General features: G+C 34.5%; 1 protein-coding gene across 1 annotated transcript in view; it reads left to right on the top strand.

Moving 5' to 3' along the window:
- The window catches only part of LOC122755124 (triadin-like), a 326,758-nt gene that overhangs the window by 275,006 nt on the left and 28,934 nt on the right, over positions 1-22,818 (top strand). The window contains exons 25-27 of the mRNA XM_044003480.1: positions 5,921-5,944; positions 12,466-12,504; positions 13,685-13,723. Coding sequence (XP_043859415.1) covers positions 5,921-5,944; positions 12,466-12,504; positions 13,685-13,723 — 102 coding nt within the window. The remainder of the gene's footprint in view (positions 1-5,920; positions 5,945-12,465; positions 12,505-13,684; positions 13,724-22,818) is intronic.

Below are 22,818 nucleotides of genomic sequence, written 5' to 3'. Positions count from 1 at the left end.
AATGAGATCTAGTTAATAAAATATTTCAACAATGTTGTCTATGTATGGATTACCAATTTTCCAAAAATCAAAATGTAATAATATAATAAATATGATATATGATGTGATGTATATGATATTATGTCTTCAATGATAATAGCTATAATTTATATAGTTTCGTGCTTTCCAATTATTATATCATGTTATCCTCCTAACAACCCTAGGAGTTAGGTGCCATTATTACCTCTATTTTACAGATGAGGAAATAAAACTAGATAGAGGGTAAGTAACTTGTCATGGGTCACATAGCTAGTAATTCTCTGAGACAGAAATTGAATTCAATTTTTCCTGAATCCAGGTCTAGCTGTGTATCCATTGTGCCACCTTAATTTCATCTGCATATGAAACTATTTAGCTATATTGAAAATTATTTAAGAAGATAATTGCTAATAAAAAGTTATTTCAGGAACTTGTATTATCTCAGACTCCTTGTGATTAAAATATTACCTTTCTTCTAGTTGATACAATGCCAGATAATAGGGAATTTAAACATATAAATGTCATGCTCTGAACATTTCATTGAAATAGTATTTTGACCAGCAATTTGGTCAAATTCCTTACCAGATTTGATTTCAAAAAGCTCAGTATTTGTCATCACTTGATCTGATCAAAGTTCCTCTCCCTGTCAGATGATAAAAGTAAACTGCTTTTATTTAGATTCCTGAACAGAAAAAGTTCTAAATATTAAAGCACTTTTTTGAAAAGTTCTGAAAAGACCACAGGCTGCTATTTGCTACAACATTGGGAATTAAAAGAAGAAAAAGGTATTGGTTTGCTTTTTCACAGGGAAACATAAATGACAGTTTGACTCCAAATAGCATACTTTCAAAGACCATGAGAGTAGGGGATCTCATTAAGATTCTCTAGTTATTTTATCCCAACTTACTGGCTACCACAGTAAAACTCTTCAGGAGAAAATAGCATAGAAGGAAGTCAAAATATACAGCCTACTATTCATCCCCATACACATTTAGCCTCATTTCTGCCTTCCCTAGAAATGTCAGAAATAGGAAATATAAAGGTCAGGTCTTTCCTCTATTGCTAGAATATTAGATCATTCATTTTTTTAACCTTTTTTTGTTTCATCTATTTTCTAGATAAAATGAATGCAACTATATGTTGTGTCCTAAATTGAATTCTGACTTAGAAGAAGGTAGAGGGCTAATTTTTATATCATGTCACATTCTTTGCACTAACATACAGATGATCAGAGGGAGCTATGGTACCAAATGGATAGAGTGAACAGGAGTCCAGGAGACCTGAATTTGACTCTTGTCTCAGATACAATGTGACCCTGGGGAAGTCACTTAAATTCACTTAGCCTCAGTCTCCTAATCGCTTAAATGGGGATTATAATAGCACCCATTCTTTGGTGAATTGTGAGGCTCAATTGGGATAATTTATATAAAGCATTTTGTAAGTCTTAAGCACTACATAAATGCTAACTCTGATACCCCAACTGATGACTAATGTAGAACAGGGATGAATAATTTTTATAAATATTCTAATGGTGTTACACATAGAAATAAATTAGATTTGCTGGAATTTCTTGAAAAATTCAATAGAGAAGATTATCACATAAATTATATTTCTGAATAATTTTTGCATTGATTTAATTTAGATTTTTTGTAACACACTGCATATATTAAAAGAAGTAAAGATGATTTATTAAAGTTATTATTAGATTTAGAACATTGATTCATTCAACTGATATTTCTTAAGCATATGTTAGGTGTTATATCTTGGAAGAGATGCAAAGTTTAGAAAAGTCATATTCCATGTTATGTAGAACTCATAGTATAATAATAATAACAATAACAATAATAATAATAATAACAACAACACATATTTACATTCAACTTTCAGGTTTGCAAACATTCTCATCTCATCTTATCTTCAAAACTTGTGTTTAAATTAAAGCTCAGGGAGGGTAAATAAATGACTTGCTTAGTCTCACATACCTAGTAAATGTAGGAAGAATGTTTTGAACCCACCCTGTCTCTAAATGTATATCATTCTATCCACTATTCTATATAAACTCAATAAGACAAAAATAGAGATTACCATAGGTATGAAAAGCATGGGTGTTTCTCATTTCAAAAAAAACATTGCTACTTATAAATTCAGAGTTTGGAGTTAGTCAGAATGAGAATACTCATAATTATGCAAACATGTCTTGAGTCCTCATTACATTACATATTCTTCTACAGATGAAGTAGGGCCTTAAAGACAAATAGACCATAGTATGTAGCTTAGGCAGAATAGCAAAATGTATAACAATAAAAAATTAGGCAATAGAATCACCCCAAACTCTGTAAAAAAACAACAACACCAAAACTCATATAAGTTAAGGAGGCTACATTTCCAATGTAGGGGATAAAGTCAGGGAGAATCAAGTACAGTTTCGTGTAGGAAGAATTAGCATTTAAGGTGGTCTTTTAAAAGGGTTTAAGTATTCAACAAAATGGGAAAAGGGTGGTGTTTCACTCATAGAGATACTCATTCACTGAAAAAGCATGTATTACAGTACCTGCTATATTCTAGGCACTGTGGTAGGTACTGTGTATATAGAAAGAAAAATGAAACAAGTTTTACCCTCAAGGAGTTTATATTCTATTTTGAGAAACAGCAAATACACATACCTTGAAAACTGGAAGACCCAACACAAATGTAATATATCATAATTATTATTTGTATTTGAAGGAACACTTACATTTTGCCACATAGAGCCCTGAAATGTTCTGGAGGCTAAACTCAAAGAATGCTAAAGCTAGAAGAAAACTTAAAGATCATTTACCCCAACTCTCTCATTTTGTTCAAAAACAAAAACTAAAAGCAGAACTAGAAAGCTTAGAAAAGCAATAATGCCCCTTATATGCATGTATTAATTCAATGAAATAAAATTACCATACAAGTTACTTGCTAACCTGATCCCAAACTTACAAGATAATTCATGCCTGGAATGTTCTTAGCATATATATTTGACAAAAATAATACAAGCACTACATGTTATATGAAGGTCTTAATAGAATACCTTCTAAAATGAAAAATGATGGGGAGCTATGGGATGGTGGAAATCTATAAGAAAAAAAGGAAAAGCAAAATAACATATTCTAACTTAACAGATGTTCCTAATTATCCTTTCCCAAATTTTCATAATTCTTAACCAAAAAGGGCTTTATTTTCCTAATTGCTACAAATTGTAAACTTTTCCTTATTCATTGCCTTTAATTAAAGAACAATATAATTTTGATGTTATTGAATCAGAATATTAACCAAATAAAAAGACAAACTGCAATTCCTACTTAATGACTATTTGTAACTTTAAATGTTCACTTATAATGAGGAAAGGTTATGACATTTAGATAGGAGTCGAGAGAAGAAAGGGAGGCTTCATTGCTACAAAGATAGTTGCTTAAAGAAAATTATCTTTGACCTAAAGGGAAAAAAACATTATTTTCAAACCAAGAACAAAAGTACAGAGAATCACGATGTCCAAAGTGAAAAACAGGAATTATTTTTAGGTTATCATTTTAATTATTTAATTTTATACCCACCTACTTAGTTCAGACAGTTTCATAAGATGTAGCAGCCTTATAAAATTCTTTTCCTCAGTAGAATTCAAAGATATATTTTATATTGCCTTCTTTTATCTTTACAAAAACAAAATGAAAGGAAGAAGAAAAGAAGAGGGAGAAACAAGGAAAGAGGGAAGGAAGGGTGGCAGCTAGGTGGCACAGTGGATAGAGCACTGTTCCTGGAGTCAGGAGGATCTGAGTTCAAATCTAGTCTCAGAAACTTGACACTTACTAGCTGTGTGACCCAGGGCAAGTCACTTAACCCCAAATGCCTCACCAAAAAAAAAAAAAAAAAAAGAGGGAAGGAAGGAAGAAAAAAAGATTCTACTCTAGGTGGGGGGAAGTAGACATGGACCACTACACTTCACATTAGGGTTAAGGGGGATACAAAATCAATTGGAAAAGGCTTAGACAATACAATAATTATCCTGAGTATCTAACAATTGTCTTATTAAGTAACTCTTTAAATAACCTCTTTTCTGGAGGCAACTAGCTGGCACAGTGGATAGAGTACCAAGCCTGGTCTTAGGAAGACCTGAATTAAAATCTGGCCTTAGATACTTATTAGCTGTGTGACCTTGGGCAACTCATTTAACTCAGTTTGCCTTAGTTCATCTGTAAAATGAGCTGGAGAAGGAAATGGCAGACCACTCCAGTATCTTTGCTAAGAAAATCCCAAATGAGTTTACAAAGAGTTGGATAGAACTGAAATGACTGAAAAACAATTCTTTATTGTCCCCCCATAATATACAGACATAAAAATGTTTTCATTCCTTCATAACTGATGTTATAATCTAATTTGATGACCTAAAAAGATACACCATTATAATTGCATAACAAAATTATTCAGCTATTTTTCTTAAAATGTAAATGAATCTCAACTGGGGGAGGGATGGCAGGTATATTTCCATTGATAGGCTACCTAGAGAGGGAGCTTGGTTATTATGGATAGAGTACTAGGATTTAGAAAGACCTGAGTTCAAAATCTGTATCTACCATTACCTAGCTTTGTAACACCGGGTAAGTCACTTGACCTTGCTTAGCCTCAAGTTCCATGTTTTATTAATGGGGATAATAGTTCCTAGATGTCAATTGTGAGGATAATTTGTGATAATTTGTGAAAAGTATCTTAGTGTGGATTTACATAGAGGACTGGGATTCAAAAAAGTAATGCTAATTATGCTCTTTTGAAATGAAAATTCTTGAAGGAAAATTCTGCTTTGAAATCACTTGTGAGAAAGCCTGAGTTGATAGCCTTTATAAGAATTCTTTCTATGCTACTCATACATTTTGATCCTTAATCCTTGATTTTTGAAAAACTTCAGTGTGAGAAAGTCACATGTCTAAATAATTGGGCATATCAGATACATATAATGCATATTGAATTTTTAAAAATTATTTATCATTTAAAACACATTGTCAAAAAGACTTTCATACAAGCATGCAACACTGAATTAAAATAATGGATTACAAACACATAATACTTAAGTATAACATTAACCAGTATCTGAGTTGTGACTCCAAATCATGCACTCTCCCCATTGTACTCTCCTGATTCTAAATTGGCAAGATGGGAAAATCTTCATGTTTTGATAAGAGAATATTGGGAAATTTTTAGATGGTTTAAAAAAGTCTAGGTGTGAATAACCACGGCAGGAGCAGTTTGGGAAGCAAATATGTACTCTGTGAATATCAGAACTAGGTGGCACAGTGGATATAGTGCTGGGCCTGCAGTCAGGAAAACTCATATTCCTGAGTTCAAATCTGGTCTCAAATACTTACTAGCTATGTGACCCTGGGCATGTCACTTAACTCTGTTTGCCTGAATTGGAGAAGGGAATGACAAACCACTCCAGTATCTTTGCCAAGAAAACCCCAAATGGTGTCATGAAGAGTCAGACATGACTGATAATGATTGAACAACAACAACAAAGACTATCATAGCTGATATTTCAGGATTCCAATAATTTAGTGGTCATGTAGATAAATCCCAGCTGTTCAAACCAATCACATATCTTAGTCACATCCAGTTGAGCAACACTTTTATAAATAGTCTTTGACTACCTTGAGTTATGACTTTATTTTCAGAATACATGCTATGTTATCATTTTAGTAACATTTGGATTTCTAACTTTTCAATTTGTCTTTGGATTTCATTCATGAATATTAATGAATATTACTAACTTACTATTTAATATCCCTCTTTAGTTGTTATCTTTGAAATTTTGAGTCTAGCTGAAATGTTTTGCTACACTCTTGTCATTTCCTTTGTTCTTTTTCTCAACATTCCTGTTTCTAAAAAGTGGTTGCAGAGATCAAAGAATCAGGTAAATATTTATTTTTCTAAAGCATAAAAGAGGGGAGGAAATCTAAGATTGATATGCAATCATGTCTTTTTTTAAAAAGTAAGAACTATTCAGGTGTATTAATGATTTATTTCATATGTCTTATGACTAAGGATATGACATTCAACTATTATAGTTAGATGATAGATAATTCATTATGATTATTATGGTGACTTCATTGTCATCTCTTCTATGCAATATATACATCAGTGAACTCATGAACTTTTATGAAAGTTTGCTGTTGAGAATATGTAGACATGGGATCAATAATCATAGTTAATATAAAATAAGTCAACTAATTATTTGATATTATATGATATTTAATAAATCAGAAATTAGTATCATATGGGTCTATTTTGTTAATTTTGTTTTTGCAGGGCAATGAGAGTTAAGTGACTTGCCCAGGGTCACCCAGCTAGTATGTGTAAAGTATCTGAGGCCAGATTTGAACTCAGGTCCTCCTGAATCCAGGGTTGGTGTTTTATCCACTGTGCCACCTAGCTGCCCCATGTGGGACTATTTTGGACCCTACCCAAGTCAGTATACTAAAAAGCAGCAGCATCTCATTATTATGTATTCTGATTATTACATGACCCTCAGACATGTGTCTTCAATACAGAAAGGCTCCAATATAGAAATATCATTAGTTGAAAATCTGATTTTCTTAAAGCACTGTTATTTGTCTCAGTAATCTGAAATCCATGATTGCCTGCTTTCATTTGGACCCTATTTGTGTATTGAGCTACTATTAGAATAGATTAGATTGGATTCATTCAATAATGGAAGATTTTAAGAGTACAAACTGCTTCATTTTTATCTTTGTATTCCCATTCTTTTCATAACATCTTGCACAAAGAATACATTAAATAAATATTTTGATTGAAATAAACAAATATTTTCTAGATTTAGAAGTGGAAGAGATTATAGAAGTCACCTAACTCAATATCCTCATTTTACAGAAGAGGGAACTTAAGCCCAGAGGCATTAAGTAATTTTTCCCAAGGTTAAACAGGTACTTAGTAACTATCCACTCTGTGTTTGGCACCTTTCTGTGTCCTGTAGATTAAAACTTGAAATAAGACACAGCCACTCTCCTCATAGAACTTACAGTTTAGAAGGGGAACAATAAAGAAGTGCAAGGAGTGCTGGATTTGGGGGACCAGAGATATGAGTTAAAATCCTGGCTCTGCTGTTTGATACCTATATGACCTTGGATAGGTAATACCTTTATGGATCCCAGGTTCCTGGAGAATAAAAGGTAGGTGGGGTGATGGGGGGGGGGGTACTAGATGATTCCTGAGCTCTATATCTATTATCGTGTGACACAAGCACAGATGACTATAACATGTATAGGTGGGGCTAGAGAGATGACCAATGAAAATCTTTATGAGCTTCTTGAAAGCAAAGATTATCTAATTTTGGCCTTTTTTGCTAGACCACTCCTGTTGCCCAGTGCAGTGTCAGGAAGAATAATTTCCCTGAGTTCAAGTATCTAAGGATACTTACTAGCTGTGTGACCCGTCACAAGTCACTTCTCTCCGTTTGCCTCAGTTCCTCATGTGTAAAATGAGCTGGAGAAGAAAATGGCAAACTACTCCATTATCTTTGCCAAGAAAACCCCAAATGGGACCACAAAGAGTCAGACATGACTGAAAACAACTGAACAACAGAATATACATTAATGGGTTGGGAATGGGGTTAGGGATAGCAGACTGGTTTTAAGATCATACTCTAAAGAACCTGAAATAAATAGACAACTTAGACCTTGGGAAAAGTATTAAAATACTTGCAATACTTCTTGCCCTCATCCCATTAACTCTCCCCATCTCTCATTACAGTGTTAAGGGCTAAAATTCTAGCTAAACTGTCTAAAATATCTAATGAGTGGTCGCCAATAAATTATAAGCTTTAGCAAGAATTAGACTTTTAAGCATTTATTAGGGAGAATAAGAATTTGGTAAAGAGAGAGAAAGGCCTAGATTTCTATCTATTAAAGGGAGAGCGCATTTCTAGCTCCACTCTCCACCAGAGTCTTAGGAAAGAGCCTGAGAGCGAGCGCCAGTGTCTTCCTTCCTCCTCCCACTAGCCCGCGTCACTTCCTGACGCCAAAGAAAAGACTCCTGGTCTTGCCCTCAAAGACCTTCGCTTCATGGGCGGAACTCTTCTACAGTAAGTCTCCAGCAGGTGGCATCATTCCAATCGTTACAGTTCCCCGCTTTGTTTCCTCAAGAAACGGTACATTTCCTTGATGAAACAGTCAAAAATAACAGAATATAATAACCTATGCTAACTAACAGTATGTTAATAACAATATAGAAAAGGAAGAGAGGAAAGTTTTGTCCAGAGGGGCAGTTTTTTGTCCTCATGAACTGACGCTTTGACATTGGTCTTGCAAAGGGAGGGCCCCTGCAGAGAGTACATATTACAGATGGTGTATATTATAACAGAAAGAGAAAAGAGAAAAAAACAACAACAAAACAAAACTGTTCATTTAAAGTCTCTGAAAGTCTTTTCTCAGATGTCCTCTAGGTGTAGTCATGGAATAGAAGTCTTTTCAGGGTTGATGTGTGGATGCTGGTAATCAGCCAGGAAAATTTCCTACAAAATTGAGCTTAATACAACTTTAAAATAGCTTTGTCAATAATCAAATCAAACAATGAAAGTTCTCAAAAACATGTCTAAGGGAATTCAGAATCTTAGTTGTTACACATGAAACATATAATAAAACAAAACTTGAACCATTCTTTAAAATTATAATATTATTATAGTCCCCCTTTATGGAGGGTAATTGAGAAGACAATTGCTGTGATATTAATTTTTAAAAATAATTTTTATCTTTGTTTCATCACTTTTTGCATCATCTGCCTAATTATCCTCATGCCATTATGAGAAATTAAAAAATCTAATTGGTAACATATGTCAAGGCCAAATTCAACACTGTTATTTATCATGACACCTGAGATAATTATGGGGGTTGCCATAAAAGAACAGAGAAATGATGGGATATGAGCATTCCCACACTTGAGCAATATATACTGCCCATGCAGTATGCCAGGCTTAAAATAGGTGGATGGAATATATGTCCATGCCACCAAACATATTGGAGGAAACTGAGTCAGACTTAATCAGATGCATGGGATTGAGATGTCCATGGCATCAGGCATGTAGGAGGAAGCATAGAAGCCAGGTGTAGAAGTGAGATGGGTGGGATGAATACTTCCAGCCATCTGTACAATATTGTGGGGAAAAATAAAATAAAATATTAAACCAAGAGAATCCAACCTCAACATTAGTCAAAAGCCGTTCCCTCCGCCATACCTTGACTTCATGCATGTCTCCCCTCATGTGACAGTTCAGTGTCTGCTCTTGCATGTATTCTTCTTGTGATTGGATGGCATCTTGGCCAACTGGCATCTGATAACTCAGAATAAAGGCAATTAATATCTTAAATGATAAGTTCCCATAATCCAAGTCTCATATGGATTTAAAAATTGAGGATAATAAATGATTGCAAAAAATGTGAATACATCTTGACTCAGAGTATAATATATAATTACGCAACAATTTCAAATAATACCCCTTTTTTTTACTTAGTATACTATTACTTTTGTGAAAAATCAGAACATATTTAAATACAAGTTAAAAGAAAATTTTTACAAATGTTCCCCTCTTTTTTTTTTTTGGAATATGCTTATCAAAAATAATACTTCTAGAATCAATTTACACTTGCCATGGCAACCAATTTGCCAGGGAAATACTTTAAAGAGTTTGATCAAAAAATCAGTTGAGAAAAAATAGCAAAAACAAACAACTCAGAATATGGGAGCACAATACTCCTAGAATTAACATTGTATTATGAAATCAAAACCATCTTGCAATTTTTTAAAATTAGATAAATGAATAGAAGAAAATACACATGGAACAATAAAAGACAGTGAAATTCAAACTAAGGAAATCTAAATGAGCATGAACTTAATATTAATGAGTATTATAAAATATAAACTTGAGCACATGACTAAAAAGCTTTTACAAATATTCTCCTTGTTTTAAAAACTAAGTATAAGATACAATCTCAAAAGCATGAAAATCTCTATAAAAATAAACCCATACCATTAATTTCAAAATATAGGTGTAATAGCATAGAAATCCTATGTAACCTCTGAACTGACATTAATACTCTGAGTAAATTCAGAACACTTTTGATTCCGATATCTAAAATCCCCAATACTCATATCAATACCTTGCTGCTTACTTCTACATTTCTGTAAAATATATACCCTTCCATGGCAAACGAAGCAGAGTCTTGAACTATGTTGATGGTTGTCATTCTTATTCAGCTTAAGTTTTTCTTCTTTAACCCCTCTATATTGTCTGTCAGTCTTTTCACCATACAAATGCTTTATAAGATTACTAATTAAAGACAAAATCAGGTTAGCAAAATTATGAACAAAATGAGCATATCTGGAATTTAAAGGGCTTTCTAAGGTTGTCTCAGAAGCACAGCCAGGCTGGGGAAGGGCTGAGCCTGAAGCTGCAAATGTAGTTAGAGAAAGTTGAGCATGCGCATCAGTTCTCTGGACTTCCCAGGCAGGGGAAGCAATGGGCTTGGCCATGGGAGGAGTAGAGGGTGGGGTCTGGAGAGGAGGGGAGGGACCAGAGCAATTTGAATCAGACTTCATTTTGAACTCAGGCCTGGATTCCTCTTCCCCCACTTTGCCTCCAGGTGCTAGGGGATTAAAAGCTTCTAGAGGGTGGGTCATTGCCTCCAGGCATGCAAAATTAAAGCAACAATTAGTGTTAGAACTGGGAAAAGCTGCGGGAATCTCTTCAGGTTTCTATGAAAAAGCATGGTTGGGAGAGGGAGAGATATTTCCTTGTGTGAGTAAGTTGCTGGCTCTTTTAACAAAAATAAAAAGAAAAATAGAAAATCCACAAAAACAAAGCATTAACATGATCTTATCTCCCATTTGTCTGGTTAAACAGACTAAAACCAAAAATAGGGTAATTAGGGAGTTTAAAAGGTCCATTCGAAAAAATTTAAAGGGAAAACACAGCCAGTATACCAGTACTTAGCAGTTAAAGGGAGAGGGTAGGGCAAATTTCTTACCCAACCAGAAGATCAGAAGACTGAGGTTTAGCTTTCCTCTTCGTGGTCAGCCATCTTTTAAGGGCTAAAATTCTAGCTAAACTGTCTAAAATATCTAATGAGTGGTCGCCAATAAATTATAAGCTTTAGCAAGAGGTAGACTTTTAAGCATTTATTAAGGAGAATAAGAATTTGGTAAAGAGAGAGAAAGGCCTAGATTTCTATCTATTAAAGGGAGAGCGCATTTCTAGCTCCACTCTCCACCAGAGTCTCAGGAAAGAGCCTGAGAGCGAGCGCCAGTGTCTTCCTTCCTCCTCCCACTAGCCCGCGTCACTTCCTGACGCCAAAGAAAAGACTCCTGGTCTTGCCCTCAAAGACCTTCGCTTCATGGGCGGAACTCTTCTACAGTAAGTCTCCAGCAGGTGGCGTCATTCCAATCGTTACAACAGGAAATGAGCATTGCCCATGCAGGGAGCAACCTCATTCTATTTCCTATTCTTTTCTCTTTCTAAGCTGGGTCTATGTTTGCTATAGAGGGATAACCATTCTCTATCACCCAGTGATAATTTGGAAAATATATGTCTTAAAAATTAGTATGTAGAATAGTTCATCTATGGTGAAGGTCAGTTTATCCCAGAGAACCAAAGGACATTTAAAAGGATGTATATGGGTTACCTCAACTTTTCTAAGTAGTCCTGAAGCAATTACTTAAAATGATATCTGCTGAACTGAGATTCTCAGAATTTTCTCTGTTGACTTTGCTGAGGGAGGCCAACCCTGTGAATGGAGTCCAGGCCACTGTTCTGTACCTGAGAGAAAGATATATTAACTAGTTCATTTTGCCAACACACCAAGTAATACACACAGAAGGCCTATTAAGCCCAGGGAATCCATAAGTGGAACATGGAAGTAGAGCACCAGTCTTTCTTCATACATTGAAAGAGTTGGGGGACAGGGCCAGAAATCCTAGGCTCAACTCTGGCTTCTGTATTTTTGTTTTTGTTTTTGGTTTTTTTGCTATCTTAGGCAAGTCTTTATCGGATTTCAATCTCTTCATCCATAAAAATACTGTAAGCAATGTAATCTCTAAAATTTCATCCAGCTCATGACATCTTCCTTATAGCAAAAACCTTTAGAAAACTTCCATTCGAGGGGCAGCTAGGTGGTACAGTGGATAAAGTACCTGTCCTAGATACAGGAGGACCTGAGTTCATATCCGGCTTCAGACACTTGACACTTAGACACTTACACTCACTAGCTGTGTGACCCTGGGCAAATCACTTAACCCTCATTGCCCCACCAAAAAAAAAAAAAAGGAAAATAAAAAGAAAACTTCTATCCATGTATCTAAATGTATCTGATCTTCAAGTTTAAAAATAGTCATTTTAACTTTATAATCTTTTGTTATATTTTCTAGACATGAAAAAAATGGAAAAACCTGAAAAAGGAAGCAAAGGTAAAAATTGCCTATCTTAAATATATCTATATGTGTGTGTGTTATCATATTATTTGCCAATGAAAATGTAGTGATAATAATGGGTTGATACCATAAATTATGCCACTTTAAGATATTTGTTTAAAATATGAACAGTGACTTTTACAAGATAACAATGATAGCAACTACTGACGTTTATTTAGCACTTCACATATATTGATTATCTCATTTTACCTCTCTGACAAACCTAAGTATTACAGTTATTTTATCTATATTTTACAAATGTGGATAATGAGAGTAAAAAAAAAAAATCTTGTATCTAGTATAAGTATCAGAAGTGGCATTCTAACCCAGGCCTTCCTGATTCCAAGTCCAAGACTCTGTTCACTTTGGAGATGGCAAATGTCACGTCTGGATGATAGCCACAGAAGTCAGAAGTTTCCATTATATAGCAGCATGCCCTTGCTATCTCTAAATTTTCATTAAAGATATATATTTCCTTCTATCCAAGGCCACATGGTCTATCAGAAAGATCACTGGCCTTGGAGTCAGAAGACCTTGGTTAATATCCTCTCCAAAGGTGGCATAAGCAGGTATTGTGGAGCACTTAGAGCTTGCTCAGACATCAAAGACACAAAAAGTCATCCACTCAACCCTGGGCCATTGCCAGTCATCTTTATTTTTATCTTGCCACTGGATTTCAATGACTCTGGAAGAGAGAGTGATGCTGACAACTTTGTGCAACTCTGCCTCACTTATATCCAATTCATACATGAGTCAAGAAGTCAACCATAGTGTCATTGGTTCTCTTTGGAAAATGAAGGACAAACAATATGGGAATTTGGACAACTTAATTAGTCTGGCCCTTAGTTTTGTAGTCTGTAAAATTAGGCCACAATATTATTAGTTTCTAGATTAGAGTTGTTATATGGGTTGTCCCAAAAGTCTTAGTGGAGTTTAAAGTTATTAAAGCTTAAAAGTTCACTAAGACTTTTGGGATATCCTGGATGGATCAAATTAATTCATTTATGTGGAAGCATTCTGTAATTGAAAAAAGCATTATATTACGGTAAATTATGATTATTCCCTGAGGGAACAGGAGTTAAAATCTTGACATTGGCTTCAAAACTTTAGTTGTAACACTAAAAGGCTAAATAAATGTATTACTTCTACTTTAAACCATGTTATTTTGTTTCTATAGAAAGAACAGCTCCAAAGAAGCAGCTGAAAGAGCACAAAGGTAATAATAGAGGGATCAGAGGGTTTGTCATAAACTCAGCAGGAATTGACTACATTTTTGTCAGAATGTGTTTGTGTTTGCAAAAATAATGCTGCATTTAATTTTGTATCTAAAATGTTTATCCAATTTTTAAAAAAAAATGCCCATAAGATGATATACAATACATAAAACTTGGTTAAACAAAAGTGCCCCCATTAATCTGAATTTTAAGCAGTTGTAGAAATAAAGTGACTAGAAGCATAGGCCTAGAATCACAAAATCAGAGCTTTGGAGGGGATCTCAATGGTCCTCTGTGAGACTGGTGATCTTTTATTCTAAACCTCTGAGAAATATTCATCCCTTTTGTTAATGTCCAACTCTTCCTGACCCCCTTTTTAGGGTTTTCTTGGCAAAGATACTGGAATGTTTGCCATTTCCTTCTTCAGCTCATTTAACAACTAAGTCAAACAGGGTTAAGTGACTTGCCCAGGGTCATACAACTAGTAAGTGTCTGAGGCCAGAATTGAGTTCATAATAATGATTCTGCCTGATTCAAAGCCTAGTGTTCTATGCACCGTGCCACCTAGCTGCCCCATTTACCTGTTGATAGCTATGAAAACAATAGGCAGAGCCTCACAATATTCTTGTGAACATGTTTTGATACAGTATCCTACTTTACATGTAAGGAAACTGAGGCAAAGAAAAAAGAGTAATTTAAACTAACACAAATCAATGATGGATCCAGGAACAAATGTAGATCTTGTGGTATGGTGAGTGAAATGGAATTTAAGTTTGGTGTTAGAGATGTTGGTCCAAATATCAGCCCAATGATACACTGGCTATAACCCTGGAAAATTCACATCTTTGAGTCTCAGATTCTTTAACTATAAAATGAAGCAGTTAAACTATATAATATCTAAGGTGTTGTCAATTCCTAGAAGCATTGATCTTTTCTCTGGTCTCCTGGAAATCTGAATTATGAAACAGGTCCTACTGAATGATTTTTTTTCTTTGTTTACATTAAATACTTATTGATTTGCCCTAAGTCTCAGTTTATTGATATACAAAAGTAGGGGTAATAATGCCTATAGTATCTATAGATATTGTGTGAGATTCAAATGAGATTATGCAAACATGATGAGATACATAGCAAACTTCTTAAAGCACTATTATATAAATGTCAGTAATTTGCATTCATCATAAATTGCCAATTTTTGAGGAATTTGAATTTTACTAAAATATACTGAACATTAAAATTATATTGATGTTTAGTTTTTCTTTACTGATTCATAAGATATTTCAAGATTTTGCAGCCAGAGTTCATTGTTATCCATGTCAATTACTGTCCTACCAGTATTGGAGATATAGGAGATTGAGGTCAATTGAGGTCAGGCTGTAAAACATACTTTAGGGGCAGCTAGGTGGCATAGTGGATAGAGCACCGGCCCTGGATTCAGGAGGACCCGAGTTCAAATCCAACCTCAGGCACTTAACACTTACTGTTGTGTGACTTTGGGCAAGTCACTTAATCCCAATTGCCTTACAAAAAAAACCAAAAACCAAAAAACATACTTTAGCACTGACTTTGTTGAATGCATTTCTGTTGTCAACTTTTTATTATGAAGTTGTCTCTTTGTCCTCCAAATGAAGTACAGCGCTGGGGAAAGAAATTTTTGGTTAGTAGAGGCATATCTTCAACTTAATCTTATACTTGTTCTAAAGTAAATATGGTCTATCAGCAAAGTGTCTTTATTATTGATTTTCAGAATGTTGAGCCTAAAGATTACAAGATTCAGAGTCACCAAAGAAAGATAAGGGCATCTTGATTTTACTCTACTCACTAAATTAGGGAAGTAAACTCAGAAATTTTAGAAAACTTTTCAGAAAAAAATGAAATGAAGAAACTTTCTTGTTTCTTACCTGAAAACTAAATTAATTTGAACAACCTCCAATCCCCAAGCATTTCAGTTATTAAGGTTCTTTGCAGCTATGTTTACATTAACAATCTGCCACCTACGGTTTAAATTGATGCCATTAGAAACATTCCTTTCAGTGACTTTTGTTTCCTTTAGTGTAAAGTGTGAAATATTGCCAAACAAATTTACTTTTATAAAGAGCCTTTGTTTAAAATATCTATTGTAGGAGTGAACCAAGCCAAAGTTATAATCAAAAGCAAAGTTACTTTTAAAAAATCACATATTTGATTAGCATATTTTTTCTATAAACAGACCCAACAGAAAAAGAAAATCTTCAGTCTCACAATATCATGAGAGGTAATTAATCTTGAGCTTGTAAAATATTTAACCAATATTTTGCTGCTGAGGTGCTCAGTTGTGTGGACTCTCTAAATATCCATATGTGGAAATATTCAAGATGATCAGATGACAGGACAAGCTGCTATGCATTTTTTAAAGCATCAGAAAAGGTTTCTGTGATGAGATTTTGTGAGTCTCATGGAACAACTACAAAATCATCTGAAAAATTTAACAGATCAAATGCGCAATAATCATCATCATAATTAAAACAAAGAACCTGAAAATGCCCTGAAGCATTTTAGAATAGTAAATAATGTCAAAAAGAGTATAGTGGTAGCAAGGATAATAGTTTTGAGACAGAATTGAGATTGATGTGGAAAAAAAAAAAGATTAATCTTATGGGTCTCTAAGTCTTGACAAGGCCTAGAGAAAAACATGTGAGGGAATGGAGTAGAGGGTAGACTATATATCAAATACACTTATCTCATGTTGAACATCCTAAGAGCAAGCTGCTGTATTCTATGATTCTCATTATCAGGAAGATATTAATGGAAGGACTTAATAAGTTTACAGTAAAATCAATAAGAGGGTAAGATGAAATGACTTTAGGAAAGATAAAAGTAAATGGAATATTTAAAGCTTTGCTTTCAAGAAAGAGAGACACAGCAAGAGAAAGAGAGACAGAGACAGAGAAACAGAGACAGAGACAGAGGAGGCAAGTGACATAAGTTTAAATTCCCAGTCCCCCTGCAAACAATGAAAGGCTGCCTTTATTTGCCAAAAAGGATAGAGGTCTCCAATGGGAGATTCTCAGTCAAGTATAAAGTAGGTATTATCTATACTTTATATTTGGTTATTTGGAATAGTATAACAAGCAAGCAAACAACAAAACCTTACTTCAGCATTTGTGGAGTGGAGTGTACAAGTAATCCTGTCAACAGTCTCCCAAGAGAACGGTAATTATCTCAAAAATATTTTTGAGGAAAATATTTTTGTTAGTCTGTAGCAAAGTTTTAAATCTAAAATTTTTCTAAAATAAAACATCTGACAAGAAAATCATTATTTGTAAGTGAGGGTACTCTTGAGAGACTGATTCAAAACAACCACTTTTAAATTCCACCCTTTTAAATTACATTATTGCTGCAGAAATGAAGATGTTTTCTATGTTTTCCTGTTTTGCCAAAAGAGCATTTTTTCTCTTATGCTATTAATGATCTCTGTTCCACCTGATATATTTTCCCCATCTGCGTAGAAATACAGTTTTAAAATACTAAACAACAATCCAGCAAAGTATTTCTATCTTGTATTACAACTATTAAGGAAGACGTTAAGAACAATTTGATAAATTATAAGTTTCCTTTTTGAAGACCATTTCTAAGATGCAAGTAAATTGACAGTATTTAAATGCATATTTATGGCATTTGGAGTGTTAAAACACTTTCAAAAAAGTTTTTTTTATATCATACAGAGTTATTTCTATTAAAGGTAGAGAATTTAGTTGAGGAAACTCAGTATTACAAGTAGCTATATCCAAAGAATATTTTTAAAGCATAAATATTCTTGAACTCCAGATAATTAATAGTGCTTTAATAGCTCATGTTTTCTTGCATTAAAGAAGCTAGCTTAGCTATCAATGAAAGTTATTCAAAGGCCCATTTTCACTAACACTTTCAAATTATAATAATTTTAATCCATTAACTCTTTTAAGGCAAGACATAGTTGATGTATCAGTTTCAGAATAAAATGGATGTTTTCTTTGAATTTTATTGTTATAGAGTATGTCATTTGGGCTTTGTTTGTTTTCTTACAGAAAAAGCCACCCACACACTGAAAGTAATGAGTAAATTCTCTTTGTAGCACTCAACTAAGTGATGAATAGTTTATTATGCTGTTATGCTGAATTCCTCCTTCTTGTTCTTGTCTCTGATCTCCTCCTTCATTTTATTGTTTTCCTTCTCCTCCTCCTCCTCCTCCTCCTCCTCTTCCTTCAGTCTGGACCTATGATCTTTATCTTTCTGGAGAAATTCTTAAGGGAACTCCCTTCCAGATTCACAACTTATATGTAACATATGTAACATAAAGTCTTAGAGTAATGGTGGAGAGGGGGACAAAATTTTAAGTGACTTCTCCAGAGTCGCAAAGCCAGTGTGGATCAGAAGCAGAACTTGAAGCCAGATTTCCTTCATTTCTGCTCCATTCTGTCTATGACTTAAATAAATAAGCTAGTGTAAAGAATATTTTATTTGGCATGATTAGTTATATAATCATTCTAACCCTGAAGTCTTTGAAATTTGACTTGACTCTGTAATAGGTAGGTTTTTCTTATACTTAAATTTAGGAAATAATCTTAGCACCTGAAGTCTTTCTTGAAATCAAACTATTACACCATCTTCTTAATGCTCATCAAGAAACCAAATATATATATGTGTGTGTGTGTGTGTGTGTGTGTGTGTGTGTGGTCATATATACATATATGATATTATATATTGCACATTACATATACACACACACACACACACACACACATATATATATATATATGATCTATAATACATGTTTTATTGATGGCTGAACTACTACAAGGAAAACATAACTCCTCCTTCTCTTATCATCTCATAAACTTTTTTTTTCTTTTGGTGAAGCAATGAGGGTTAATTGACTTACCCAGGGTCACACAGCTAGTAAGTGTCAAGTGACTGAGGTTGTATTTGAAATCAGTTCCTCCTGAATCCTGGGCTGATGCTTTTCACACTGTGCCACCTAGGGGTCCCATCCCATAATCTTTAAGCAATAATTCCAAGGTCTCATTCAGTGGGATAATACTAGATTATTCCCTATTGTCATCATATCCATTCTCCTAAAAATGAGAAAGTGATATTTGTAGAAAATAGAAGACTATAGTATAACTATTAGCATAATATTATACAACTTTAACAGTAATCATATAACAGAAACATATCTTGTGTAACTAAGGTATAAGAATGACAGAAAATGCTAAGTAAATAGAGTAGAAGTCCAACCTCAGATACTTGACACTTACTAGCTGTGTGACCTTGGGCAAGTCATTTAACCCTCATTGCCCTGCAAAAAATAAAATAAAATAAAATGCATGGTAGGCAATGGTTTTATCTGGATTTATGATCTCATTTCAGTATAGTTAATTTATTGAATTCTAAAAGACATTTTGAGGTCTGTATTTGTATTATGGAGAATGTCAACTGAGAATTTATCAAAGATAGCAAGCTTCTAATGTTCACCATATATATTCCTACATATTTACTACATGCTAAAATTTAATACCTATAACTATGTGTTTCATAGTTGCTATCATATCCTTGTATAAAATGTATTGATCAAATGTAAGGTCTAAGTTCCTTAGGGGTAACCCTTCTGTAATTTTTGGCAGTGATTACCTTGTCCTGAATTATGATAATCTATAGATTTCTATTAAAAATTATTTTTATAAACCCTTGCATTTCTATAAACAAATCTGTATGATCCAACCATTTCTTCTATTTTTGTTGATGTGTAATGTTGTTAGGGCTTATGTGGATGTTATCCATGGAAAGCCTTTGATTCTACTCTTGAATCTTAACTGTTGTTGTTGATACCATAATCATCACCTATCAATCACTGAAGATTTTTAAGCACCTTCTCTACATCAGACATTAGGCTAGAGATGGAGTTATACAAATATCAAATATACTCTCCCTGTCCTCATAAATTTTACTCCTGTTAGAGAGGTATGATGCACACAAGGAACTGTAATACAAAATAGATGGTTATAAGAAGCAGATCATAGCAGAAAGAGCTCTGGATTTGAAATCAGGTCAAATTTTAATCTGGGTTCTGTTACTTGTTATCCATGTGACATTGGACAGGTTGTGTCATTTTTCTAGACATCATTTCCATCCTCTGTAATATAAAACTATTGCACTAGATATAGCACATCTACATTCCGTGATCCTTATAAGTAGACAAGAAAGTTTTTATTAAGTAAGAGCTAACAATAAAGAGATAATTTCCTAAAGATGTTTTATATGAAAGCTTGAAGGCTAGAGATCACATGTATCCTTAAGGAAACAGAAAGTAGTCCACTATGATTAAAAAATCAAGTGTGAAAAGAAGAGGAGTTATTTGAAATAGGACTTGAAAAGTATATCAGGACTAGATTGTAGGAGAAAGAATGGGAAGTCACTGAAGGTGACATTCAAAAATGTAACAAAGTCTTCCATGTTTTATTATATAGAACACTTAAAAATGAGGACACTTTAATCATTGCTTGTTGATTCAAGGCCATTTGGAGGCTTTTTTTTCCAAAGAGCACTTCAATTTCTAATTCTCCTTTGAGATTAACAAAACTTTGGGGGTCAGGGATATTTTGTTTTTCACTAGCACAATTTTCTAATACAAATCATATAATATTATTTATGAAGAAGCTAAAAGCCCGTTTATGTACTTGGACTCACCTCTTAGATTAGGTAACTATACCCATATCTGCTGAATGTCTTCTATATCTACCATGGCTCAACTAATCACCATATTAGCATGTACAATGAATGAATGACCCATAGAATTCTCAACTATCTTTGGCTTCTGTACAACATATTTATAGCTGAATGGAATACTGAGGTAGACACAGGTGCCTCTTTTCTTCTACATACACACACACACACACACACACACACAAACGTGCACATGGGGCATGGTACTCTGTCTTGTGTTAGCCACTCCAACCCCTTTATAAAGCTCTTCCTCCCAAATAAAGAAATAAATATGACAGCCATGCCCTATGCCTATCTCTTCAATGGCCAAAATGTTGCAATGAAGATTCTCCCCTTGACCTCGAGATTAGAGTCATTCCCTTTTTTGACTTGTTTTGCTGACTTTTTTATTGCTTATGTGCCTGAAGGTCATTGTCCACATTGCCATAGCTACTGTTGCCACTTCTGCTTGCCATTATCTTTTCTTATCTCATCTGCTTTCTTCCCATTCCTCTTCTTCCCTGTATTTTTCTTCTTTTTTGTCCTTTCACACTCCTGTCATTTGTCATACTTTTCTCCAGTTTCCCACAGAAAGACCTACCTTTTATATAGACACTGCTAACCAAAGTACTACTTTCCTTCTGTCAAGGAATCTGCCCATTCCATAAGTTCAAATCTTTAGAACTTTAGTTGTCTGAGGCTGCTTTCTTTGTTTCACAGGCTGTTTCTACAGGATAGAGTGTTAGATATAGAGTCAGGAAGATCCTGTTTTAAATTTGGGCTTGGATGCTATCCTGAGTAATTCAATTAAAATCTGTCAGCCTGTTATCTCATCTGTAAAATGGGTATATTAAGAGCACATCCTTCATAGAGTTGTTACACAGACCAAATAAGTTAATATATGCACTGTGCTTTTAAAACCTTAAAATACTATTATATTGATGACGTTAATGATGATGACAATGAAAATGACAATGAGAACCAGAGGCATGATAAGTGTAGCAATCCATTCTGGATACATGAGAACATCATAATGTTAGTCCCTAGATAGTCAACTTTATTTTAGTTTTTCTGCATGACTAGAGTAACTCTTTAAGACTATAAGTGAAAGGCCTCAGACACTTGACACTTACTAGCTGTGTGACCTTGGGGAAGTCACTTAACCCTCACTCCCCCCCCCCACACACACACACAGAAAAGACTATAAGTGAAAGAGAAAGTATCAACATGCATTGATGGAAGGAGTTTCTTCACCAAAGAGTTCCCTATGCAAATGTAATCACAAGTCTAGTTCCAATCCCTATTCCTATGCAATGATGGCAATAATCAAACCATATAAACATTGAACTCATTCATCAGCAAGTGATTTCCTTTCTAGTAATCTCAGACATCAGTCTCATGACAATGATATGACTAACTTCTGTTTTTATAATTTCTTTGTGGGGAAATAATTTTTTAATCCCTTGATTCGTTTCTGATATTACATCTTTTAATAGATGTGGTAAATAAATAATTTGTGCATCTAATATGGTTTCCTTAAGGAGACTGAAGGAAAAAGAAAACACAAAGATTAGTGGAATGAAAAGGAATGACAGGGAGCTGGACAGTCTTAGAATTCATTAGCCATCTGCCACAGATTGGCACAGAAAAGAAAACATCCTTGAATATTTAATAAGTACCTACATCCCTTTTTCTACATTGAATTTCATCTCATCATGACATTTCAAAGACAAAAAAGAAGACTGAAAGCAAAATGGAGTCAAAAAGAATGAGCCTAAACCCAACTGTTAAAAGACAAGTCATGCCAAAGGCACATTGTCATCTGTGAAAACCACAGGGTTTGGGGGCAGCTAGGTGGCGCAGTGGATAGAGCACCAGCCCTGGAGTCAGGAGTACCTGAGTTCAAATCTGGCCTCAGACACTTAACACTTACTAGCTGTGTGACCCTGGGCAAGTCACTTAAACCCCAATTGCCTCACGATAAAAAACAAACAAACAAAAAAACCCACAGGGTTTACAATCATATTCATGTTGGTGATAGCTGAAAGAGAAAATTTCCTGTCTCTCTTGACAATGCTGTGTTGTGATGTACTTTGGGAAAGGGTATTGAGGCAGATGCCAGACAATAGATAGGTACAAGACCAGTGAGTCAGGATATGATCAAGGACTAGGGTTTATTTTAGTAGTTGTCAGTAGAACAGTCATAAATTCTGAAGGGAATGGAAACGAAAGAGGCCCTTCATATAGGACCAAGTTGTTCAATTAAAAATGGGAGAAGGGCCAAGGGCAAAATTATGATTTATACAATGCAGAAGTCAGAGGGCAAGACAGAGATAAGATCTAATGTACTTAAGTCAGAAATGGAAGGAGCAAGAGG

This window comes from Dromiciops gliroides, chromosome 4 (genome assembly GCF_019393635.1).
Source record: "Dromiciops gliroides isolate mDroGli1 chromosome 4, mDroGli1.pri, whole genome shotgun sequence".
In the NCBI taxonomy this organism is placed as follows: domain Eukaryota; kingdom Metazoa; phylum Chordata; class Mammalia; order Microbiotheria; family Microbiotheriidae; genus Dromiciops; species Dromiciops gliroides.
Note: the sequence above shows the minus strand (reverse complement) of the source record. Positions and strands in the feature narration are given on the sequence as shown.